Source organism: Kogia breviceps, chromosome 17, assembly GCF_026419965.1.
Source record: "Kogia breviceps isolate mKogBre1 chromosome 17, mKogBre1 haplotype 1, whole genome shotgun sequence".
Lineage (NCBI taxonomy): Eukaryota > Metazoa > Chordata > Mammalia > Artiodactyla > Physeteridae > Kogia > Kogia breviceps.
Genome location: NC_081326.1, coordinates 7,619,990 through 7,646,643, shown reverse-complemented (window position 1 = coordinate 7,646,643; position 26,654 = coordinate 7,619,990). Strand labels below are relative to the sequence as shown.

At 45.5% G+C, this 26,654-nt stretch overlaps 1 protein-coding gene across 26 annotated transcripts in view; it reads left to right on the top strand.

Moving 5' to 3' along the window:
- The window catches only part of ASPH (aspartate beta-hydroxylase), a 232,136-nt gene that overhangs the window by 181,204 nt on the left and 24,278 nt on the right, over nucleotides 1-26,654 (top strand). For all 26 annotated transcript variants that reach the window (XM_067017982.1, XM_067017973.1, XM_067017971.1 and 23 more), the window contains 3 exons: nucleotides 10,652-10,787; nucleotides 16,968-17,059; nucleotides 17,431-17,564. In XM_067017982.1, the coding sequence (XP_066874083.1) occupies nucleotides 10,652-10,787; nucleotides 16,968-17,059; nucleotides 17,431-17,564 (362 nt within the window). The remainder of the gene's footprint in view (nucleotides 1-10,651; nucleotides 10,788-16,967; nucleotides 17,060-17,430; nucleotides 17,565-26,654) is intronic.

Here is a 26,654-nt window from a genome sequence, read left to right as displayed (position 1 = left end):
ATGGCCAGACCATTTAGAAGCATAGAACCTTGACCTACAATCTGCAACAGCCTGCCAGGGAAACGAACCCCTTTTCTGCAATAAATAAACCAGGAAGCCAGCCTACTGTAAATCAGACTGGCAGGAAGCCAGATTACTATCTCCAGTGGCAATCCAGAAAGCTAAACAATAACTTCTGTAACATTCTGCCCCAAATGGCCAGGACTTGATTAATAACTGACAGCTTTCCTAGTTTCTGTCCCCGCTTCCAACTTAGGACCAACCGGAGAAAGTAAAATATGCTCCGCTAACCGATCACTAGGGAACACCCAGCTTCTAGTCAGCCTGCCTACAGCTTCCCCAGGCCAACAGCCTCCAATCAGGGCACCCCTGAATCCTTCTCTTTTTTCACTAGAAAGTTTTCCCACGTCTCTGCCAAAACACTGGTGACGGTGGCAGACTCCCTTGCTTGTCTGAATAAATAGCCTTTGCTTTTCTCATTTGGTTGGTCCTTGTTTATTTCCACGATAAGAAATGTCAGGTGTTTTCCTTTATTTTTATATTCAAACTTGAAAAACAGGAGGTCTGATTAAGACGCACTAGGACCAGCAAGAGATTGCTCCTTCAATGCTACTAATTTCCCTAGAGATTTTACTAAAATCAGTTTGCTGTGAGAGCATTGCACGCGCTATGGTGTTTGCTTGGATTTCATAACTCCAGCTCAGCACTCAGGAGGATGTCCCTCTACCGTGGTATATTCTTTCTAAGGCAGGGGACACTGCTACCCATGTCTTCTCATCACAGTGTAAAGTATAGGCATGTTTTAGCAAAGATTTAAGTAAAATGACTTTAAAAAATCAGATCTATAATTCCTAAAATAATTAACTATAGCCAGCATGTTCTTAGATAATTAGGTAAAAATGGTATACATTTTAGTAATGCACCACTATTACCAATTCGTTCTAACTCCAATTTAATGCATAAACTTGGCCTGGAATAGGCTTCGACCACACGCCTTCTCTTAATTTAGAGTCAGAACCTTTCAAAGTACGTACACATCTCTGGGACTTCTCAGTTGCCAATGTCTATATTTTCTCAGTTCCCTTTTTTCTTAACAGCTAATCACACACAGTTACTTACCTAATCTTGCTTATGTTAACCTGAGCTCTGTGAATTCTTGTATTATGGTTTGTTCACATGTTAAAAGCTTAACTCTTCCTGACTTTTTCCATGACTATGCTTTATTTTGCTGCTATAGACTTACTTGTTTCCTGATCCCTTCCCATCTGCTATTTGCTTTCTTAGCTGGATCTAGTTCTAACCTGAACCTGCATTAGTGTTACAGGTTACTTGTGTCCCCTCAAGAATCATATATTGAATTCCTAATCCTGTTAGTACCTCTGAATATGACTGTACTTGGAGACAGGCCCTTTAAAGGGGTAACGTTAAAATGAGGTCATTAGGGTGGGCCCTAATCTAATATGACTAATGTCCTTATAAGAAAAGGAAATTTGGACACACAGGGGTATATGCACACACAGAGGAAAGACCATGTAAGAACATGGAAGATGGGCATCTACAAGCCAGGGAGAGAGGATTCAAAAGATACCAAACCTGCTGACACCTTGATCTTGAACTTCCAGCCTCCAGAATTGTGAGGCAATGCATTTCCGTTGTTTAAGTCACTCAGTCTGTGGGGTTTTGTTATGGCAGCCCTAGCAAACTAATGCATTAGTGACTTTCCTTACTTAGCAATCTGCAACATTTCCTAACTGCCTAAGCAAAAATGTTTCTCTGAATGGGCCCATTTTCCTCCATAGAAGAAGATATTTAAAGCTCAGTTGGATGAATTCTGTTTGATTTAGGACAAAATTAAAGTGATTTTATATCAAGCTTCAAGCATCATAATCAATTTTATCATCATGAGAGCACATCATGGAATTGGGGGGATACCATCTGTGATGCAAGGAAAGTTGTATAGGCCAAGAGGCAAAGAGAAATTAGTTAACAATAAATCAATATATGGATTACCAGAGTTTAGCTTAAAATGTAAGCTATGAAGCTGAGAATTCTTTCTTCTGTCTTGCTACTACCTTTCTATCACATGAAACATCATTGCTTTGGTGATCTTTTGCAGACACATTAGAGGGACTAGTAAAGGCTTTTGCAGGCCAATAGGATTTTGTTTCAAAACTTCACTAGAAGGTTGAATTATATATTACAAGATCCTTCTAGTTTAAGAGAAAAGAAGGTAAGCGGTCGAAAATAATCAGCTGTTAGAGCTGCCTAGAAAATATGAATGAGGAAGGGTTAAGCAAAACTGTACACATTCATTTACCACCTCCCACACAAAACCTCACGTAAATGGCAGTAAAATAATAAAAATGGTATAAACCCACAAGTTAAAAAAAGAAAAAAACAGGAGGGAGACAATAACAGATGGACAATGTCAGCATGATTTTTGGAAAAGGAAAAGAGAAGTAGCTAACTTAACAGATCCAAGAAAGCTGAGATGGAAGTAAGTAATTACAGAGGGACTCTTCTCAAAAGAAGAAACTTGCTACTATAGCAGTTAAAAAAAGTGCATGGCCTCCCAAAATAGGGTTGTCTATCCTGACATTTTAGGGTGCCCCGTGAAAACACTGGTTTGACATATACCCATCAGTGAGGCCTGTCAGTCGTAGGCCCTGTCCTTTCCCATAGCATTTCCAATCAATAACTCAGTTCTGGGCTTCCCTGGTGGCGCAGTGGTTGAGAGTCCGCCTGCCAATGCAGGAGACACGGGTTCGTGCCCTGGTCCGGGAGGATCCCACATGCCGCGGAGCAACTAAGCCCATGAGCCATGGCCGCTAGGCCTGCGTGTCCGGAGCCTGTGCTCTGCAACGGGAGAGGCCACAACAGTGAGAGGCCCGCATACCGCAAAAAAAAAAAAAAAAAAACTCAGTTCTATAGGACTCACACCCAAGGATCACCACACATTGGAGAGACCCCTCAACATGAAAGAAAATAAAACAAAAATGGAAAGAATGCTGTGGTTCAGGGGAAACAAAATTGGGGGAGCAAATGCCAACTTAATATCTCTAATATACTTGAAGCAAGAAGAGAAGAGAGTGTAGCCATGAAAAAAGAACAGGATGCTGTAAAAAGGAACAAAGAAATTTTAAAATTTGATTTGCAGAAATAAGAATTTAATAGCACTATTGGAAGCTAAGTCAAGGGAATCTCCCAAAAGAAAAAAACAAAAAGACAAAAATGGAAATAGAAAAGTTTTGAAAATTAGAGGCTCAATTTAACATGTCTAATGTACAAACAAAAGAATTTCCAGGAAGAATAGGAAAAAAAGATGGAGAAGAAATTATTAAAGAAATAATACTATATAGTCTAGAATTGAAAAATGTGAGTTTCCGTATTGAGGGGAGCATTAAGTGTTCAGCACTTACACTAACGCACATTTCCACAAAATTTCAAGTAACCAGAAATAAAAAGATCTTAAAATTCTCATCATTATCATCATAGCGCTATCCTTATATAGCACAGTTACTTTTAGCACATTTAATCTTCTTAGAGACTCCTGAGGGAAGAAGCAGTATTTTATGCTCTTTACAAGTGAGGACTCTAAGGCACAGGGTGGTTAAGTAACTTGCCTGATAGCACACAGCTAATAAGTGGCACAGTCAGATTTTCAAACCAGGCAGCCTGGCTCCCATGTTTTACACCCCTAACCACTACACTGTATTGACTTTTTATAAAGCTTCTAGAGGAGAAAAGAAAAAAAAGAATCCAAAAAGCGTCAGATTTCCCAACAGCAGCACTAAATGTTATATAATGCAATGGATCAATGCTTTCAAAAGTCTATATAGGGGCTTCCCTGGTGGCGCAGTGGTTGAGAGTCCGCCTGCCGATGCAGGGGACACGGGTTCGTGCCCCGGTCCGGGAGGATCCCACGTGCCGCGGAGCAGCTGGGCCCGTGAGCCATGGCCGCTGAGCCTGCGCGTCCGGAGACTGTGCTCCGCAACGGGAGAGGCTACAACAGTGAGAGGCCCGTGTACTAACAAAAAAAAAAAAAAAAAAATGTCTATGTAGAAATTATTTACTACCTAGAATTCTGTACATAGTCAAGCCGTCAATCAAGTGTAAGAATAACTTCAGATAAGTCAGAAAGACAAAGACCGATACCATATGATATCACTTATATGCGGAATCTATAAAACAACACAAATGAACATATATACGAAACAGAAAGAGACTCAGAGACACAGAAAACAGACTTGTGGTTGCCAAGAGGGAAGGGGTATAGGGGAGGGATGGATCGGGAGTTTAGGATGAGCAGATGCAAACTATTATATATAGGATGGATAAACAACAAGGTCCTACTGTAGAGCACAGGGAACTGTATTCAATATCTTGCGATAAACCACAAAGGAAAAGAATATGAAAAAGAATATATATATATACACACACACACGTATAACTGAATCACTTTGCTGCACAGAAGAAATTAATACAACATTGTAAATACTTCAATAAAATTTTTTTTAGAAGAATAGCTTCAGACCTTTTTAGAAATTCAGTTTTACCTGTGGTGTGTCCTTTCTCAAGAACACAGATCATCCTTTATCCAGATTAGAATCCAATAATTAGGGGGCCTCATACTGGGCAGGGGTCAAGAGAAGTTCCGTGATGACAGTTGTCCAGCAAAAGCCCAGACACCGACCAGTTCAGAACAGAGCAAGGCAGTTGGCTACTGGAGGGTCATCTTCAGAGAAAGAGAGAAAGAAAGTAATAGCTTATATGATGTTTTTGGCAAAGCATAGAATACTATAAGAGATGTTACAGCGCTCTTGCAGGGCTTTAAAGAAGAAACAGTGATAAGGGCGTTACAAAATTAAGCCAAAGAAAAGGAGGCAGAATTTATAAATGCTGCATGTGAAATGAAGTGTAATCGTTACAGCTCAGTAAAACCCAAATGTGAGTTTACCCAGGTGTATGAAAGGTTTGTGACATGAGCTGAGCTGCTGGATGAAGAAGAGGGAAAAGAAGACATCCAACTCTTAACTTGTTCCCTTCCCTGACAGAAAGTGAGAGATCAAGTCTGGAATTAATAAATCAAGAGATAGCAATATAAACATATTCTATAGATAGAAGCAGGCAAATATGAGAAAAAAATATTTAAAGGAATTAGTTGGGGGTTGGACTCTGGACTGGGAAAAACTTGCGTAAGATACTGCTGCTTTCATTATAAGACTTGGGGTGATATTTGACTTTGAAAAAAAATGTGTATGTCTTAATTGAATGAAGGGAAATAGTAAGGGAAATAGTTAAGAATTAGTCTGCTCCTCTAAAGGCTTTCTGCAAGAAATCAGTTTGAGGAGCAGCCTTTAAAAATAGGACTTAATCGGACGTGGAAGAGAAAAGCGTGCCATCCAAGCGGGCTGAGCAGAGTATGTGGGAAAGGAGGCAATGGCCCTGAACTGGAGGGAGGGTGCGGGTCGAGGGGAGCTGGCGTACAGTTTGGGGCCGGTGAGGCTTGACACTGGGAAGTCCATCTGTAGATGACCGGAGCGCCAAATGTAGCTGAGGGTTAACTGAGAGGCGTGTGCGGAGGACGGGTTGGTGAGGCCGTGAGGCACTGTGAAAACAAGCGAGTCTCTGTTTTCTAAAGCCTGTGCCTCCAGAAGAGGAAACAAACGTGAATCAGAAGCTGTTGTCTTCCGGGCAACCAACTCAGATACTAACCCTGTGAGCTTCTCTTTTCAGTTTCATGAAATGAATGAATTTAGGGTCAGGGAATTAATAGGTCAAATGAAACCTTTAAAAATGTAGGCATGGCCCGCTCTGTGTGAGCCTTCAAGTTCCTGTTGGAATTTCCTAGAAAGCGGAATTTTTTGCCAAGTCAGACAACTAATGACGTTACTGTAGAGAAAGTAGGTTTCTTCTCTCCTTCTCCTTCTCCTTCTTCTTCCTCCTCCTCCTCCGCCTCCCCGCCTCCCCCCTCCCTTTCTCTCTCTCTCACGAGCACACACGTGATTAGGTCTGGTCTTTAATCCCCTGCAACCCTGTGAATTTTTATATAGTGCGGTTCATTGGTTTGCGCTTGAAAATGCCATTCCCGGGTCCCATTCCAGATTTCTCCCCGATGCCCGTAAAAGAGACCCGCCATGTCTTTCCGAAGCTGAAAAACACCCCCAAGCACAGTCCTTACTTCAGTAGAAAAAACGTTTCTGTTGGACACGTAGGGGATCGTGATGCTTGTGATCTCTGTGTTTTTCATCATGTCACCAGGTAGAACTGGTGTGGGTCTGGTTAGCCCAGCTGCGCCCCCTTTGAGACGCACCCAGTTCCCAGCCAGGGACGCCTTGTTCCTGCAGTATATGTGCCCAGTGTGTGCCCTGAAAGCCACAGGAGACGGGGACCCACGGCCGCTCTGCTGCCCCAGAGGGGCGCAGGGCCCCGAGCCCCCCGCAGGCTGACACCCCCCTCCCACAGCTGCCCCGGGGATAATCGGGGGGGCACCGCAGAGCCGGTTCTGGCGCTAGATTGCGAGGCCTTAGGCTCAGTCACCGGCCCAAGTCCTCTGTCATCCCTAAAGTGGAAAAGTCTCCACCGCACTCACAGCACAGACACTTCCAGTTGTCACATTCCACGACAGACTGCTGAACTCTAAAGAGGAAATGCTGGTGGCTGTTTCGTGATGAAAATAAACGTCCGTGGGGTGTCTGCTCAGCACTGAGCGTAACTGTAGAGCAGGTCGGTGGCCCTGCCGCGAGAGTGTCTCCAGTTTGGGACCGACTGGGAGACCCTGCATCTGTTTGCTCCTTTCAGCCAGAGTCTGTCCTCCAGCACCCCTGCGGCAGGATTAACAAGGGCAGACACGAAAGTGTTTTTCTAAAGTCATCACTATTCCTGGAAAAGTCCCTCTGCAGCAACACTTCCGGGGGGGAACCCGGGGGAAGGGGGGGGCGGAAGGGGGCAGGAACCACATTTCACGTGTAAAAGACAGCCTGCCCTTAAAGAAAGCTTAAACATTTTATTTAGTGATGCAGTCACATGAGCACTTTCCCTGGGGCTTTGCGCCCTATTGTAGGAACAAAAGATCAGCTCTTTCCAAAGATGTCCCTAAAATCAGCTTTCAAAAGAAATGAAAGAAGCCACTAAAATACTGGGAGGGCACAGGGTGAGAGCCTGCCTGCGGTATCGGGCACTGATAACCTCATTTGAAAAGTGATTTCAACTGTTAGAGAGGTAATTCTCTCCTGTCTTTGTGGTATTTTAACAAGAATTAGACGGATTTATCTAACAACTTGAGTAAGTTACAGTGGCTGTGGGGCGTGTTGGCAGTTTCGGTACATTTGGGGAGACGTATCTGGGGTGCATTCTCATTCCTTTCCGTGATCTTGGGATTCTTGAGAAAACCATGGTCTTCTCTCACTCTGGGGACCTAAGTGAGCGTTTTTGAGCACCTCTTAATTGCAATGCAGTCTTTGACTTACTATTTAGGAATTACCTTCTTGGGATGAAATAATATTGAAACTGTTACCAGACCAGGTTCGTTTACCAGGTCCGCAGCAGCAAAGAAAGGATTTATTCACAGGCAGCCAAGGGAGGAGACGGGAGAACCCGTCTCAGATCTGCCTCCCTGAAGGCAAGGAGCTTGAGATATTTATGGGATAAAGAAGTAGGGTGATCTTAGGTGGGGGGGAGGGGAGGTGAGGTAATCAGTGGTCTGCCCAAGGTGTTTCTAAGTTACATGCTTCTTCATGGAATGTATATGTAAAAATGGAGGGACTTCCCTGGTGGTCCAGTGGTTAAGACTCCATGCTCCCGATGCAGGGGACACAGGTTCAATCCCTGGTCGGGGAACTAAGATCCCACATGCTGCATGGCATGGCCTAAAAAAAATTTTTTTTTAATAAAACAAAATAAATAGATAAAATAAAATAAAAATGGAGGCACTTAGCACGATCTGAGCCTGCAGGTTTGGGTCCTCGACATCAAACGGTCATTCATCAGACACCTATAGAGGCCCAGTTTTAGGGTCAGTGGTCCCAGCCGGCCTTAGCCAGCTGGAGCTTGAACTAGACACAGCTGACTCCAAGTGCCTGGAAAACAACTCAGGCAAACGTCTTATTGTTTAGACAACAGGAGGCTTGGAGGGTCTGCAATTTGCAAGAAAATAATTAAGGCGAGCGTGGGTAGTAAAGTAGGCTGCAAGCAGTTATATAGCAAACTCTAAGACAAACTCAAGAATTTCTGTTTCAAGTTTCTGTTAACCCAATGGGGCACAGTTTCAGGATGGGTTTTTTAACTCCATGGGGCATGGTTTCAAGATTATTTGTGGACAGGTGATCCACACCGGCAGAGAGCAGGGCGATGATTAGAGCAGCTCTAGATTTTGACACAAATCAGGGGGTGGGTTTCATAGAAATATAAAATCAGTTCGTGCAGCTGCTGTGGAAAACAATATGGAGGGTCCTCTAAAAATGAAAAATAGAACTACCAAAGGACCCAGGAACCCCATTACTGGGTCTATATCCAGAGAAATGCAAATATAATTCAAAATGAAATATTTTGAGATATCTGCACTTTTGCGTTCATTGTACCCTTATCCACAATAACCAAGATATAGAAACAACCTAAGTGTCCATCAATGGCTGAGTGGATAAGGAAGATGTAAGACACACACACACACACAATGGAACACTATTCAGCCATGAGAAAAGAAACCCTGCCATTTGTGACTTGGATGGACCTTGAGGGGACCAAGTGAGATAAGCCAGACACAGAAAGACAAATACGGTATGGTATTACTTACAATGTGGAATCTCAATTTAAAAAAAAAAAAAAGTAAAACTCATAGAAACAGAAAGTGGAAAAGTGGTTGACAGGGGCTGGGGGCGAAGGAAGTAGGGAGAGGTTTGGGTAAAGGGTACAAACTTCCAGCTACACGATGGATAAGGTCTAAGGATCTGATGTGTAACATTGTGACCGTAGTTGATAACACCGTATTGTATAATTGAAATTTGCTAAGAGAATAGAATTAAAATGTTCTCACTCCCCAAAAATCAAATCAATAAATATGTGAAGTGATAAATGTGTTAATTCATCAGGTGGGGGGGATTCCTTTCACAATGTGTACGTATATAAAATTACCACGATCTACATTTTAAATATCTTACAATTTTATATGTTAATTAAGCCTCAAAGCTGAATTTTTTTACAAAAGAAATGTCAATAGACTCAAAGTAACAAGGGGGAAAAATGCGGTAGAAAATCAGTATCTAATCTTAAAATCTACCGCTTGCCCTAGAATATTGTAATATACCTAATGTGGTCACACAATGTCACAAGTGTTCCCTGGGTTTGGCTGAAGTTGGTACCGTGTCTTCACACAAATCTCTGAGGGTATCTGTCTTTGGTGGAGTCCTCAGCTTGCTCTGTCTTCCTGGCTCCTTCTGGGTTTTCCAACATTGAATCGTTAATTCATAAGGCACGGGTTGGTAAAAACACTTCACACCTTCTCTTGTGCTTTGCTCCACCCAGTAATGGGTCATCCAGGCTTCTCTTGAATACTTCAAAAGACAGAGACCCCTGTTTTATGAGGCAGCTCGGTCCACTCTCAGAGCCGATGGTCGCTTCCATTTTGTGTGTGTGTTTATAACTCATCAGCTTTACTTCCTTGCGCTTGAGCCCTGATTCTCGGTGAAATCATCTATTGTGTCCTCTTCCCTATCCGGGTACCAGTCGACTCCACGACCGCATCCACTTCCCATGCAACGTAGAAATGTGTGAAATTATTACGGTTTCAAGATCCTGGTTTTCTCTGTGTAACCTATAGCCTCTTTCACGCCGTTTTTATTCTTTTCTCCTGATAGTAGTTCTTCCTAGGCTGCCACTGCGGATGCTTGCCCTTGGCCTGCTGTCCCCCACGGCACCACCCCTCTTCCGTGCCCACTTACCAGTATCGCCGTGCAGTGAGGGTTCCCAGGAGGAGAGCCTGTCCTTCTCCTCCCATGGGATCTGCCCGCACCAGCCAGGCGCTTGCTGACAGAGCCTAAGGCTCCCTCAAAGTGAGAAGTCAAAGAAATGTTTTTGTTCGGCTGAATTCTAAACACGAGGACACTTATTGGCTTTATTTTGCTACTAATTTTATAACACGGCGCATGCTCCAATGGACATTTGTCCAATGTTCTTGAAAGTTTAATTGATACTTACGACGTTGAATGGCATCTTTATGAGGCCCTCTATTGGGAGGTGGAATTAAGTCTGTGATTTGCGTGCCAGTTTGGATGCTGGAGTGGCACGGGGACTGTACGGCAGGGTCCTGATGTAATAAGATCAACAAGGTTAGTCCTCTTGGTCGGTTAGGGTCTGTGAAAAACAACGACCTTTAGGCAAACTTGAAAACAAATCATAGACGGAATTGCTCTCGGCAGTTCCTGGGAATTATTGAAACGTTTATGCTGCAAAGGCACTTGGTTCTGAGAAATAATTATGAGGTGGGTTTTTTTACACCCTTGACAAGAGGTCCTAGAGGAAGTTGAAATAAGTAATCTAGATGAGAAGGGAACATTTCATTACTTATTAATCGGACAAACAAAAAGCTGAACGTCACTATAAGGGGTTTTACCAGAGGCATATTTTCAGTCCAGTAAAACCAGAATCTTCCCTCTAGACCTTAGAAAGAAACTGGAAGTTAATCCGAGATGAAGGCCTTGCAGCGATGGATAGAGCCCAGGGCCTGTTTCTGCCTGAAGATGAGAACCTGAGGGAAAAGGGTGACTGGAGCCAGTTTACACTGTGGCAGCAAGGTGAGCGTGCTACTTCCAGATCATTCTCTGCAACCTGATGGGAAGGGGGCACTTCTGGCGATACCTCCCAGAGCCAGGGTTCCCTGACTTAAAGGAAACTGCCTGGGAAACCCAGATTATGAAAGCCTATTTGTTGCTTCTTGAAACTATGTAGGAACACTCATCTGTGTGTGTGTGTGTGTGTGTGTGTGTGTGTGTGTGTGTGTGTGTGCGTGTAAATATATGGGTGTGTATATGCATGTGTGTATTTGGATAAATATACATATGTTGTATTTTGGTTTTCCTGGTCTTTCCTGTGAAATGATATGTGACAAAGAGTAACCCTACTGTACAGACGTAACTGAAGAGCCCACCCACCACGTGCTCATAGATGCCTAGAAAGGAGCTTTCCTGAGCCTCTTTTGCTCCTGTACCTTGGAGACGATGTTGCGTGCCAAAATGATATCACCGCGGTGAGAGCCGTGATGACAAACCGGAGTGACAAGTCAATAATAACTAGGGTCTGAGCTCATCAAGAACAGGAAGAGGTTCCCAGTCAACCTAATATTCCTTGAGGTGTACCCAGGCCCAGGTACACAGACAGGGCCCCAATCTGTGTGTGTCCCATGAGTTAATATATCAAAATGAGGAGCACTGAATTTTATCTTTAAAGCTCTCTCCAACTCTCTTCTGGAAAATTCAAGTTAACCGGGGTTAACGGTAGCTGAACAAAAGTAAATCCATCTTGAAGACTAAACAGCGTGTGTCACACATCTTTAACGGCAGAAAATAAGTTGAGAGGATGATAAGCAGTTGCTTTATATTACGGGACAAATAGCACTGTTGTTTATGTCGGAATGCTTTCAGAATACTAAGATTTACACGTCAGAGAAAGAAGAACGACTTCAGTAATATTTTCAGGGAAATGTCCAACAGAAGAGATGTCACATGATTTCAAGTGACTGTGTCAGCTTTTTGCCAACAAGATTTTTTAAAATAGAGCTTTAATAAGGTCGATATGTGAACAACATGCTAATTTTGTCTATTGGCATCTTACTAAATGAGTCAATTCTGTTGGCCTTAAGCATTCACCAGTTCATGTGATGGCGCCGTTCCATTAACGTCCTCATGCTTCATAGAAGTTACTGGGCTTCCTACACTAAGTCTCCAGAATAGTATGCATCCTGGCAGTAGTTTCCGGAAACCGTAGTCTCTGCTAAAAGCACATGCTTTAATAAGGTTGAAATGTGCAAAGCATTATGGGGCATATAAAAGTGTTAAACAAGAAAGGAAATAAATAATGGAGACAATTCCGTTGGGGGCAACATTTTGACTTTTAAGGTTTTTGTGTATTTAAAAAAATGTTTTAATGGTAGCACAGTACATATAACTTAAAATTTACCACCTCAACTGTTTTCAAGTGTACATTCAGTGGGGTCACGTATATTCATATTTTCATGCAACCAATCCCTAGAACTGAGTTTCCTCTTGCAAAACTCAAACTCTGCCCCCAGTAACAACACTCCCCATTGCCCTCCCCCAGCCCTTGGCAACCACCGTTGCACTTTCCGTTTCTATGAATTTATTACTTCAGACATGTCATAGAAGTGGAATCATACGATATTTAACTATAAATTTTCATATATTTTGATTATACCTGATTTTCCATGAATTCGAGTAATTTCTTAAAATATTTTTTACTTCCTCGATCTTTGTTAAATTCTTCTTCCCACTGAATGGAATTTGCGTGTCCTTTTCTTTCTCTCTCCTTAAGTTTGACAGAGTGTTCTAGTGTGTTCTTTAAAAACCTCAAATTATATCTTACCTTATTTTGATTTTTTTTTCTAACTCCTGCTTTTATATTTTTCTTCCTCCTCATGTTCTTTTTGTTGTTTGTTTTATCCATTTTTTTTAAACTTTTCAATCAGAACTTCTTAGTAAATTTATTTTCATTCTTTCGTCTTCATTAATAAAAGCATTTAAGGCTATGGACTGATCTCTGGATTTAGCTTTGGATACTTTCCTTAAGCTATAATTTCTATTTTCACTTGTATTATTCCCCCCCAGAAACGACTTCAGTTTTATCTCAATTTCCATTTCGATTCAAAATAATTTAGAAGTGTGTGTATGTGTTTTATAAGTATCTGTTTTCCAATCAGTTGCAGTCAATTAAGTAGAACTTAATTTCTAGTTTTTTAATTTATTTTAATTTTAATTTTAATTTTTTTTGTGGTACGCGGGCCTCTCACTGCTGTGGCCTCTCCCGTCGCGGAGCACAGGCTCCGGACGCGCAGGCGCAGCGGCCACGGCTCACGGGCCCAGCCGCTCCGCGGCACGTGGGATCTTCCCGGACCGGGGCACGAACCCGTGTCCCCCGCACAGGCTCCGGCCGTGGCTCACGGGCCCAGCCGCTCTGCGGCATGTGGGATCTTCCCAGACCGGGGCACGAACCTGCGTCCCCTGCATCGGCAGGCGGACTCTCAACCACTGCGCCACCAGGGAAGCCCTCTAGTTTTATTTTATGATCATAAAATAATACAACTCCCACAGTTGCTCTTTTAAGAAGATTTATTAAAGTTCTTTGTGGTGTTTTGTTTGTGGTTCCAGGCTTCTGGGAGGAACCAGTAACTGTTTTCTGGAAACAAATTTCACAGTTTAAAGAATTTTGAAGGCAGCTAGTATTGTAGCTTGCATAGAAGCAGGGTGGCACCCCTGAAGGCAGATGCCCTGTTGGCCTGGAGACAGAGGGGACGGAATCCTGCAGCAGGAGGGGTCAGGAAGATGAGGAGAGGGAGATGGCAGGGTCGTTTCTTAGCCACACTGAGAGCTCAGATTCAGACAAGAGGCCCATGAGGACCTGACTTGTGAAGATTTAGAGGTTGTCTAGACTAGTTAGGAAAGGATGCTGCTGGATCCTTGAAGGCCTTGAAGCTGTGGCTTCATTTCTATCCATATGTAAGTGGGAATCCTGGAAGTTCTCTAAGTAACCCAGTCATTTCTGAAGTATATTTATTCCTTTATAAATGATCAACGTTTCTGAGTTGGAGGGAAAAAAAGACCGAATCAACAAATATACATAACTAATTTTTCCCCACAGATGTTTTCAAATTGCTGTGTGAATGTTACAGAACATCTGTTTTGCTCATTTATTGTTATAACGATGAACGCTAAAACGTAGTGTTAATAAATATGCCACACGTGCAGTCATTCTTTCCTCCAGAGCCCATGGGAGATGGTGCTAACCTGTCCCAGTAGCCCTTCTGGATGAGCTCAAGCTGAACCTCTGAATCCTGCTCAACACAGTGTTCTAGGTAGCCACTGTCAACTGGTCAGAGTTGTCATGCAAGATGAACCTATTGTCATCCCAGCAGTAAAGCCTTGAAACTTCAGAGAGATACAACCCAGAACCTTTAAAAATCTCACCTCCATGAATATCCCTCATAAAGTGTATTATTCACATGTAGATGAAATATTCAGTTGATTCTTTCAGATTTGCATTGGCAGTTAGATCTCTTTCTGGGGCTATTTTTCCCAAAGAGAAACAAAGCTTATCACTTCTTGAAAGTTACTTTAAACGGTGTGAGAAATAATAAATTAAAAACAAAACCACACTGAGTTCAGCTCCTGGGCAGTTTTCTCCTCCACGGTTTGTTCTGCACAGTTATGTTCAAATCCAAGATGCAGCATATAGTGAAAATCATGCTTCAAAGCATAGCCTTTGGAGACTGAGGGCCCCGAGTTGGGGTCCTGGCTGCACCACTTGTTAGTGTGTGATGGGGGCTTGTTCCTGGCTCTCTGAGCCTCAGATTCCTCAGCTGAAAGATGACGATGAAAATAATGCCTCGCGTGTGGGCTTCTTACCAGGATCGGTGAGCAGAGGTCTGACATACAGATAAATGATAGAGATACTAGTTTTTATTACGTAATTAGCATCCATTATGTAACAGTGATGGAGACATCCTTAGGTCGCCGTTAAGGACACGGACTCTGGGTCCAGTTGGACTGGAATTCCCGCTCTGCCCCTTACCGTGTGACCTCTCCATGCCTCGCTCCCTCTTCTATAAAAGACGATTCTAATGGCGTCGCCCACCCTGGTGTTTCAGGCATCGAGCGGGTGGTCCCGGCCCGCACTGAGCGCCGTGGAAGCGTAGCTGCGTTCCTAAACCCTCCGGGTCACACGTGGATAGTCAAGTCCACCACGGCAATCCGCGAATGTTAAGGTTCCCTTACAGAGAATCCGTGTTTACAGACTAGGAAAGATTTACGTGGCTAAATGGCTACAGATGTTCTCTAATTCGCTCCTCGCCAAGTGGCAACCCTAGTGACCCAATGTGTTAGGCTCCCCGTTCATTAGCTATCATTCAGGTGAGACACACGTGTTCTCCAGGCGACACGTGCTCGGCCCGCACCACTGTGCCCGCGGGAGATCCAGACACCTCTGGCCACTCCTCAAGGCCCCAGGCTTCACCTGGCTGCCGCCTGAAAGTGCAGGACCCGCAACTGGTACTACTGCTAGGTCACCCCCAGATCCTGCACTTAGGACGGCATGGGGAGCTAGGGCTGGAACATGCTTTATGATGCCGTATACAAGAATCTATGGGTTCAAACCGACGCTGTCATTAAACTCATATTCAGTGAGTAACTAAAAACAGCAACTAACATTTTACTCAAGAGACAGATTACTTAGGAAAAACACATATAGAAGTTGTTTTCTAGAATACCGAGGTCCATTTGATTGGGGAGACTGCCGTTAAGATACGTTCCTTGTTAACTCTCACTTTATGCTCCGTATGTGATGATCTTAGGACACAACTACCGTTAATTAAATAAAGTTGAACTCAGCTTAGATGTATCAGTACCTTGTAGGAATCCTGAATAGGGAATTACAATGTCTCTACCTTTAAAAAAAATCCCATTGTTTCCCCCCTCTGTGAGAGCAAATGATGCTGTACCTTCCTGAGCACATCTTTCTTAAGAAACAGTGATTTTGGGCTTCCCTGGTGGCGCAGTGGTTGAGAATCCGCCTGCCGATGCAGGAGACACGGGTTCGTGCCCTGGTGCAGGAAGATCCCACATGCCACGGAGCGACTAAGCCCGTGAGCCATGGCCACTGAGCCTGCGCGTCCGGAGCCTGTGCTCCGCAACGGGAGAGGCCACAACCGTGAGAGGCCAGCGTACCGCAAAAAAAAAAAAAAGAAAAAAAAGAAACAGTGATTTTGTCCATGGTGAAGGAACTTGCATAGTCCAGGGTGCTTTAGACTATGTCCCCAAATCTGTGTTCTTGCCCAGTCCCTCAGAGAAACCCCCATCTCTGAGAGACCTCCTCCCCTCTTCACTGAAATCGTATTCTTATCAGCATATAAAGGATGAGCTGTACATTGGAAAATACAGTAAATTTCAATGAAAACTAATGTGTAGGTTATTAGAATGTAGTCCTAGAAAATGCACTTTTAGGTCAGAAGTGTAACATCAGCGATTTTCCTTCCTTGGGGGCTGGGGGGTTTACAGTGGCTGCTCTAACAATTGACCGTAAATGTCGTGGCTTAAGTTAACTCAGATGTTTACCTTTACGGTTCTGGGTCTCACCGGGCTGAAGTCAAAGTGTCGTCGAGGCTGCATTCATTTTAGAGGCGGCCCGCATTCTCTGGCTTGTGGTCCCCTTCCGTCCTTGGAGCCTGCAAGAGCCAGTCAAGTCCTTCTCATTCTGTATCACTCTGGCACTGAGGCCCTCGTCTACCTTTAGAGCCTGTGATTGCACTGGGCCCATCCAGTTCATCCACGACAATCTCCTTCTTTAAAGGTCAGCTGATTAGTAATCTCCATGTCACCTGCAACCTTCATTTTCCCCTGCCACGCAACATAACATATTCACGAGTTCCTGGGCTTGGGATGTGGTCGTCTTTGGGAGGGGGCCGTTATCCTGCCCCGCCACAGCGGGAAAAGTAAGCGTTCAACGCACGCCTTGGCCGTTAGCCATCCTCAGTCGAATACGGTGGTCCGAGGCTGAGTGGAGAGTCCTGGTGTTTGCCGCGGCAGAGTCACTGTTTCTTGGAACCGGACACTGTGTCTTCTTGTGTTTACTCAGCCTTCTCGTTCTTAACAGTGAGGAGGACAATATAGAGTGTATACGCTCAAAACAGGATGAGCTAAAGCTTTACTGTGATTCGTTTCTAACCGTGGTTTTATCATTTATTGTTCTAGGAAGAAAAAATGAAAATGCCTGTAAAGGAGCTTCTAAAACCTGTTCTTTACTAGATAAGTTCCCCGAGACGACAGGATGCAGAAGAGGACAGGTACCAAGAATGTTTTCTGTGCTGGGAAGAACCCTATCGGTTGTTAGGGGAATCAATGGGAATGTGCTGATGTTTCCAGAGAAGCGGTTATTTCCTTTGACCCACCGAATGCCTCTGTTTTTCACTTGCTTTTTGATAAAACACAACGTCATGCCCTCGACGGCAGCACTGAGGGTGGAAAACGTTCCGTGTTTGTAGCTTTGTGGAAAATGGGGGTCCTTATTTTTAGCTCCTTCACAAAGAAATAAGACGAGGCTATAAATTCCGAGTACTGCAAAGGCACTAATCTAAATTGGCAGTAATCTTGTACTTTTAGCAGTTCTCCCACACCTTGGTTAACGGATGAACAGGGTGGTACATTTTCTGTGCAGATCAAGTACTCCGTCATGCACCCGGGAACCCACGTGTGGCCGCACACGGGACCCACGAACTGCAGGCTCCGAATTCACCTGGGCTTGGTGATCCCCAAGGAAGGCTGCAAGATCCGATGTGCCAACGAGACCAAGTACGTTTCCTCCCATCCCTTTCTCTCTTACTCATCGCCTCTGAGGAAGGATGTTCCTTACGACAAAGCTATGCTCAGTTGGATTATTTCTCTTTCTTTGTAACCGAAGTAGACTGGAGTGGGTGGTTTTAATCCAGCGTCTTAGTCCGCGTCCCATCTCTGTGCTTTCCGTTGGTCTGGAGATACTCCCCAATTCTCGGGCTGCCCTTCTTAATCATTACTCCCCAGAGCGTTCTCGTCTGATTGATGAGCCTTCTTGCTTCTCTTTCGGGCTGGACAGACTTGCATTCAGTCAGCTAACTTGTACTAAACCCTACACCTGTTACACATTGTGTTTATGGCTTTACACCTTGAACTCTGCATCAATACAAAGAGTCTCCTTCCTGAAGAAAACACCCTGTGGTACGTATATGTCTCGCTCTAGAGGACACAGCATGGTGCAATGGACGTGGCTGCCTTTTCAAATCTCAGCTGTGCCAACTAATCCTGTGTGACCTTGGCCGGTCACTTAATCGCCTGCAGCCTCCGCCTGCTTACTTACAACATCGGCGGATGTTGCTATCTGCTCTGCAGGATTGTTGTCCGGATTAAACGAAATAATGCCTGCAAGGCACTTAGCCCGGGGACTGGCCCGAGAAGGGACATGGTGAATGTTAGGGCAACGTCTTCTGACGCCTTTGCCTGTCCTGATCTTATTACTCTCTTCCCCTGGAATGCCCGCCTTTTCACCCATCCAAAAGAAACCTATTACTAAGATCCAATTTTGCTCCTAAAAAGGAACCTCTCCTTTGACTTTCTTAGAGTATTTGCAGGGCGTATTTGCAGTGATCCCGCTCTTTATTTCCATTGCTTTTCATTAATTGGTACATATTAGTCTCATCTCTGGGACTGAGCTGTGAGTGGCCGGAGGGCAGCAACCAAGCTGACCTCTCACGCACGTATCACGGCCCTTGGTGGAGGTCTGCTAGAGGCGTGTTCAGAAGGGCACCGGTCGCTCGTTTGGTTGTTGGCAGACACCTGCCTGCCCCGGGCCTGGGGCAGCAGCCCAGCGCGCCGCGAGGGATTCTGAGATGACTCACATCGGGTCTTTCCCCCACCAGGGGTGTCCGGTCAGGGAGAAAACACAGCTCGAAAGCCGTGAGTCATCAGAGAGGCTCGGGCAAGGACGCCGCAGGTGGTCACTGGGCAGGCAGCTCCTTTGCGCTGAGACCTGGGAAACTTGACGGTGGTGGCTTTTAAAGACAGGAAGGATTTGGACATGAAAAAGCTGGAAGAGAGGGGCACTCGAGGCTGAGAGAACAGCATCCGCGTGGGCACGGAAGCCAAAACTGACAAGCCCACGTGTGAGGAATATTGAGTGCTTTCAGCAACCAAGAGTGTGGGATGCTGTTAAGAGGTAAACTGACCTTCAAATTCTGGCAACTTCTTCCAGAATTTATTTGAACACGTATGATTCGAATCAGGTAGCACCAAACCCCGAAGGTGGTTAGGTGCGCTCCACGGGCAGGAGCTGGGGGCCACGTTTTTACGGAGGAGTTGCTGAAGCAAAGCAAGGAAATTATTTGACTGGTGATAGTGTAAGTGGTTGCCTTGTTTGGGAAAGGCTGCTGGCTCTTTGTGATTGGCTGTTGTTAAGTTTCACTTTCTCAGATTCCAGTGAATTGACTCTGGTGTAGGTTTTGCTTTGCTACGAGGCTCCCAAGGCATTAGAACACCTCCGTCTAATGGCCTCCTTGTTTCGTTACTTTAACATACGGAATGAGGTTGGAAAGTGAGAGAGTGGATCAGAAGCTAAATCATGGAAGGCTTTGAATACTAACTCGTGGGATCAGATCTCTTTTAGGAAGGCATTCTGGAAACCCTGGGCGTGTCTGATGGGGCGTTTTGGGAAGGACAGTTAACAGACTGCCACAGTAGCCCACCCCGGAAGAGCAGGGGTTGGGATCCTGGAAAGAAAGGGAGAGTAAAGAACAGAGGCAGGAGATGTGATGAAGATTGACTCAAGTGAACCTCGAGTGGGGGGGGGGGTAAGGGAGGGGTGTCCGTGATGATGCGGCAATTTCCATTTTGGTCAGTAGCGGGTTGTTGATGCTTTAGCAAATGCTGAGAGCTTGGGAGGCATGAGGTTAGGGGAACAGATCATGAGTCCGGCCTTCATATTATTTGTTTAAGCTGCTGTTGGAACACAGGAGTGGAAATATCCAGGAGTCTGCTGGATGGGGAGGTCTGGAGCTCAGGGGAGAAGTCAGGGCTAGACATAAAGGTTTCAGAAGCAGGCTTATCGGGAGGCTCTAGAGGGAACTTGAGAGTCCATGGCCACATCGACGTTTTGGAGGCAGAAAAAGAAAAGAGAGCCAAGAAGGAGCTGGGGCAGCAGAGGTCAGAGTTGGAAGGAGGCAGGAGGAGGAATCAGAGACGGCCAGACGGGGCGAAGTTTCTTCCAAGATGGCACGGAGCTCACCAGGCCTTGGTGAGCTCCGCTCGGGTCTACGGGGTCTCTCTGCCAAAGGGGAGAGGGGCAGGGGGGCCCAGGGAAAACAGGAGGTGGAAGTGTGCTGGGGAAGGCAGGGTCTGACGAGGTCAACTCCTTGGAGATCAGATAAGAATCACAGGGGCCGTGAAGATGGAGAAGAGCTTCAGGCCTAATTTAAGTATCTGCATCGGCAGGCGGATTCTCAACCACTGCGCCACCAGGGAAGCCCCTAACTTAGGGTCTTAAACTGAAGTTGGGAATGTGATTCGGGTAACTGTCAGCGCCCACCAGAAGTAGGGAAGGGTTATAAGCCCAGTGCTGCGACTGACTTGTAGGGTGATCTTGAATAAGAACATTGACTGGGCAGCCCCTCCATTCCCACTGGGCTAAAAGCCAGCCTCCTTCAGGTGGCAGTAAGTAGCTGCTGATAACAAGACTTTGCAGATGGTATAGTTTACAAATTCACAGTGATTATGAAAAAGCACTTGCCAACACCCCGCCTCTCGTTGGGCTAGGGCGGTGGTTTTGCGGAGGATGGATTGTTTCACGCCGTCTCGTCCCCAGGGAGCTTGGAAGCATCAGCGCCCTTGCTGTCTCTCCTCATTGCTGGTCAGCATCCTTCTCCGTGTCCCCCCTACGGTACTTGTGTTATGTTGCATTACATTCTTATCCTTCATAATCCTTAACTCCAGGGTGGCTGGGTCAGGCTAAGTATTTCATTACAAAAAGAGTGTTTTTCAGGAGAGAAATGGATCAATGAGATTAAAGCACTGTGCAATGCTTCTAGTGAAAATAGCTAGAGAGCTGAATAGTAGAGTCAGTTTATAAACTCTGAGGACAGAATATGAAATCATATGTAATATGAAATCTGGGAAGTTTCACACTGTCATTATGGAAGCACTATTAGTGCTTCCATAGAAACAGAAGCACACATACCAGGAAATCAGGCTTCCTTGTTAAAGGCGAGTGGAAGCAATCTTTCAGAGCTTCTTGACTTTTGAAGGAGTAGCAATTTTTTTTTTTTTTCTTTGCGTTACGCGGGCCTCTCACTGCTGTGGCCCCTCTCGTTGCGGAGCACAGGCTCCGGACGCGCAGGCGCAGCGGCCACGGCTCACGGGCCCAGCCGCTCCGCGGCACGTGGGATCCTCCCGGACCGGGGCACGAACCCGCGTCCCCTGCATCGGCAGGCGGGCTCCCAACCACTGCGCCACCAGGGAAGCCCCTGGAGTAGCAATTTGTGCTCCGTAGTTCTCAGGTATTAATCATCATCGCACTGCGATTCCTGCTCGCGGGCGTGCATGTTCGTTAAAGATCCCATCACTGCGAAACATAGCGCGGCTCTTTTTATCTGAAGATGAGCTGGAAGGTATGCAGCTGTCTATCTCAATGAGTAAAGTGATCATTTAAAATGGATAAATGCTTTCCGATGACAAAACTGACGCACGCCCCTGCGACGTAATTTGTGAAACACAGAGAAGCACGATAAAGAAAGCAAATATTATTTTTGATTTCGGTACCCAGGGATATTGCTCAGACACTTCTCGGGGCCTATATAATGTATATTCATGATGAGGAAGCGGGTAGTGATAATATACATTGTGCTTACTGTGTGTCAAGCACGGTTCCAAGCACTCTGCATACCTTCACAACACCCCCACGGAACTGGGATCATTAAAATCTCTACTTTTCAGCTGAGGAGACTGATGTATAAATAGGCTGAGTAACTTTCCCAAGGTCACTCAGCTCAGCAAGCGTCGACATCTGTATTAGGGTCCTAGGGCTGCCGTAACAAATTAACACAATCTGCGTGACTTAAAACAACAGAAATGTATTCTCTCACCATTTTGGAGGCCAGAAGTCTGAAATCAAGGTATGCTCAGGGTTGGTTCCTTCTGGAGGCTCTGAGGGGGCATCCCTGTCCCCTGACTCTCTCCCGGCTTCCGGCGGCCACGGGCTCTCCTTGCTGCGTCCTGGCTCGTAGGCATATCACTGCAATCTCTGCCCCTGTCATCATGTCACCTTCTCCCTCCGTCTTCTGCCCTTGTCTTCTTTTCCAAAGGCGCTTACTGAGGACCTCCCTGGCGGTCCGGTCCCGTGGTTAGGACTCCGCACTTCCGGTGCTGGGGGCACGGGTTCCATCCCTGGTCGGGGAACTGAGATCCCACATGCTGGGGGGGGGCATGGCCAAAACAATCAGCAAATAAATAATTAAACGCGCTTACTGGATTTAGGGCCCAACCTAACCCGGAATGATCTCACCGCAAGCCCTTTAACTTAAGTACAACTGCAAAGACCCTTTTTTCCAAATCAGGTTATATCCACAGCTTCCAGGGGGACGTACTTCTGGGGGTGAGGGCCACCATTCAGGCCACTACAGTGTTGGAACCAAGGTTCCACGCCAGAGAGTTTGGCTTGAGAGTTTGTGCTTCTAGCCTCAATGCCATAGACCCACCTATATTATAGGTTTGGGGGCTTTTTGTGTTTCCTTGTGGTTCACAAGATTAGGATCATGCTATACTCATGAGGTGACCGCTTTGAATGCTCTGTTTGTTTCCAGACATCAGGGTAACAAGTAGAGGAGGCTGCTGGGGAGTCTCCATCTCTGGGGGTTGGTTTGTGTCCCCCTCGACGGGCCATGCTTTGCAGTCAGTAAAATGAGCTCGTTAGCGATCTTGAGTCAGAGCTGAATGAACTTGAGTCAGTGGATAAACAGGCCACCGCTGGCAAGTGGGAGTAATTGTTGTCCTCACAGAGTGGCCAAGGTGTGTGAGCTTTGGGTGATCCCAGAGACAGATTCTTTCTTCTGAGTCTCAGGAGGGCTTCTGGTACATGCTGGAACCATACCAAGGGAAAGAAGGGGGACCGTGCAGCTCCGCTGGAGACCCAGCCTCACTGCCTGTGAATCGCTGGCCTGCAACGTTGCACAGGACCTGTATGTAGCCAGAAAAGCATGTGTTGGCATGAGTGTCAGCAACAGACTGAAGAAATGAATTGGCAATAAGTCATTTAATTCCTCTTTATATGGTTGTAGAAATAATGACTTTTTCCCACACACCTCAAGTATTTTATAATATATGTTTTCATTACTCTTTCAAGTTTCCTACCAGGAAGATTGTGTGGAAGGCAGGCTAAAATATTAACAGTCAAAGAGAGACCGTTTTTTTAAATCCACCGTGAATTGTTCATAGACAATATTTGTTATGTTTTCATGAAGTGTCCAAGAAGATAGTTTAATTTTTTTTCTCATCACATTATAGAAGCTGTGAATTACCAAATCATTTGGAACCAAATATTTTTGCCTCTTCTTCCTTTTTTGGGGGGAGGGGGAGTTGTTTTTTGGTTTTTGTTTTTTTTAGTCATTTCCCTGAAGTCATAGATCTTCTGTTTCACAAAATATACCCATCTTCCATTCAAATTGTAATGTGACCTTTCCACATTACCTTATCCATCATTCAAGCCTGCCCGTCTGGGACTGTAGGACCAAAAATGTCACTTCTAACTGGATGGGATGCTTCCCTTAAGGTCTGTTGTTAAATAGTAACGTTTCGGGCTTCCCTGGTGGCGCAGTGGTTGAGAATCCGCCTGCCGATGCAGGAGACACGGGTTCGTGCCCTGGTCCGGGAAGATCCCACATGCCGCGGAGCAACTAAGCCCGTGAGCCATGGCCGCTGAGCCTGTGCGTCCGGAGCCTGTGCTCCGCAACGGGAGAGGCCACAACAGTGAGAGGCCCGCATACTGCAAAAAAATAAAAATAATAAATAAATAAATAAATAGTAACGTTTCACGCTCTTTCTTCTTTTACTTAAGCAATTTGGAGAATTAAAAACACCAGTGAAGTTTCTTTACCGCTGTCCTGGTTAGCATGGGGTGTCTATGGCTATTCATACACACAGATGAGTATCTGTGTCTCAGCAGGGAAAGGCACTTCCCACATTGAAAACGCATTGTGTCCAAACATTCGTTCATTGAACTGATTGGTTGAGAATTTGGAAAGTTGAGATTCATTTTGCTATGGCAATAATAAATGATGTGGAGGTTTCTGGGCCAGCCCCTAAAAGCCTCCTAACTCATGGTCTTTGTTAATAGGGCTCGAGCACCAGTGATTATTGGTTTTTTTAACTTTTTATTTTATATTGGAGAATAGTTGGTTAACAATGTTGTATTAATTTCCGGTGTACAGCAAAGTGATTCAGTTATACATATACATGTATCTGTTTTTTATAATAATGTTTCTATGGGAAAACAGATCCTGAGTTTTCACTTCAGATTTTTTTCCTCTATTAAATTTATTTATTTTTTGGCTGTGTTGGGTCTTCGTTGCTGCACGCGGGCTTTCTCTAGTTGCGGCGAGCGGGGGCTACTCTTCATTGCGGTGCACGTGCTTCTCATTGCGGTGGCTTCCCTTGTTGCGGAGCAGGGCCTCTAGGTGCGCAGGCTTCAGTAGCAGTGGCTTGTGGGCTCTAGAGCGCAGGCTCAGTAGGTGTGGCGCACGGGCTTAGTTGCTCCGCGGCATGTGGGATCTTCCCGGACCAGGGCTCGCACACGTGTCCCCTGCATTGGCAGGCGGATTCTTAACCACTGCGCCACCAGGGAAGTCCCTCACTTCAGATTTTAACATCCTGTATCTTCATGAAAGTAAGTTAAGAGCACCGAAATCTCATGACCTGGGTTCAAATGCTGGCCTCCCCTCTTTGAAGTGTAACTTTAGACAACTTGCATGGCCTCACTAAGCCTCAATTTCCTCATCTGTAAAATGGGAAGGATAAAAGTATGTCTTGGTGTAGTTTTGAGAATTAACGTTACCCGTATAAATACCTTCAGAGCTGTCTTTACAGAGTATGGTGTGGTAAGCACGCTCGGTATTTTTGAGCTTTTATTGTGCTCGTCTCTGAATGGGGACTTCTGCCTCTTACCTTCCAGGGAGTGAGACCAAGCACTCGTGTCCTGTCGGAGTTGGTCCTTGGAACCTGCAGTGCGCCGCGCTCTGGCGGGGATGAGGGTGGGTGCTCTAAGGAGACAGGAAGGAGGGGGAAACGGGTAGTCGAGGGTGTGCAGGGCCAGGGCTGGTGAAGGAGTGGATCAGATAGAGAGGGGGGCTGTGATGTGATAGGCCTGGGGCTTGGAGGGACGCTGAGGCGGGGGGCACGGCAGGGCACAGCGGATGGCCACCCCCTCCATTTCCCCTAGTGGTCCCATGCCGCCACCCTGGACGGGGGCCAGAGGCATCCCAGCCCTGTGGCCTCGGGAGGTTTCCTCTCCCTCTTTCCTTTCTCTGTCCTCCCTTTTTGGCTTTCTTAGCGATGTTACAAAGCCCTCTGCTACTGGGTGACCGAGGACCAAGAGGAGGAAGTCGAAAGCTGTTACACAGGCAGCAGAGGGGCTGCACAGCAGAGCTGAAGCCCCAGGCCCACCTGGAGGGGAGGGAATCCCCGCGGCAGCCTGGCTGGAACGAGTCCCCCCAGGAGGGGTGGAGAGAGATACTAGGGTGCATATATACAGAACCTGTTGGGAAAAGAGCTTCTTTGTAATTTAGCCATCCTTTATTGAAATTACTATTTTGACATCCAACAAAATAGCAAATACCATACCCATTTCTCAGATGACAGTTTGTGAAATGTATCCCGTAAAATGCAATCTGAAGACTAAAGTCCTAGCCAACAGCTTGGCTCAGAGAATTAAGAGAATTTCAGAGCTGAAAGAAGCCTCGGAGGCCCTCTTGTCCTCCTCCATCATTGCACAAGTGGGGAAACTGAGGCCCACAGGTGACATGCTTATCACAGCCACATGGCTAGTTAGCAGTGGTCAGAACAAGAGCACAGGTGTCCTAGCTTCCAGAAAAATGCTTTATCCTGAGAGATAGATAGATAGATAGAGATAGATAGATAGATAGGTAGGTAGATGATAGATAGCCGGACAAAGAAGGTATGTGCATGTGTATTTCTGTATTAGGAGGAGAGAAAAAAGACGAAGTGGCAATGATGCAGTTTTCGTTTCAATTCCAGGATGTGCCAGGATTTCCAGTGCAATCAGCAACTGAGGGATTTCAATGGACCAGAATTAATAAGAGCTGTGTTAAAGTAGCCTGACTCCCGAGCCCTTTGACCCTCTTCTGTACTCCAGTCAGCCTGTTCAAATGCCTTACACGCCACCTCAGCATAGCAGCTATAGGCGCTGAGAATGTTTCCTAGAACCGTGATCTTGAGCTAGAGGTTTGGCTGTAATGAAGCAAGCCTAGCGCCTTTCTGCTTCCTCCGCAGAATCGCGGCGTCACTGCAGCCATCGGAACTGGCTTCCCTGTGATTCCCCGGCTGAACAATTAGAACTGCGTCATTTGTCTACCTCAGAACCTTTTAGCAAAGACCACTGAGATACAATCTATAAAGTTTTTAGGTGGAAAACTCTATAAGCACGTAGCATCATTATTTAGCATCATTAATGGTGATGGTAATTCTACGACAGAATTATAGTTATGAGGCTTGCGCTGCCACCAGTATACCATTATCATTAATTATAATAATCTGAGAAATTGAGGAATTACACAATATTGGTTTATCTTGTGACCCGATATTCTTCGATCTCTTGGCAAACCAGGGAGAGACGTTCTTCTCGTAACGGTA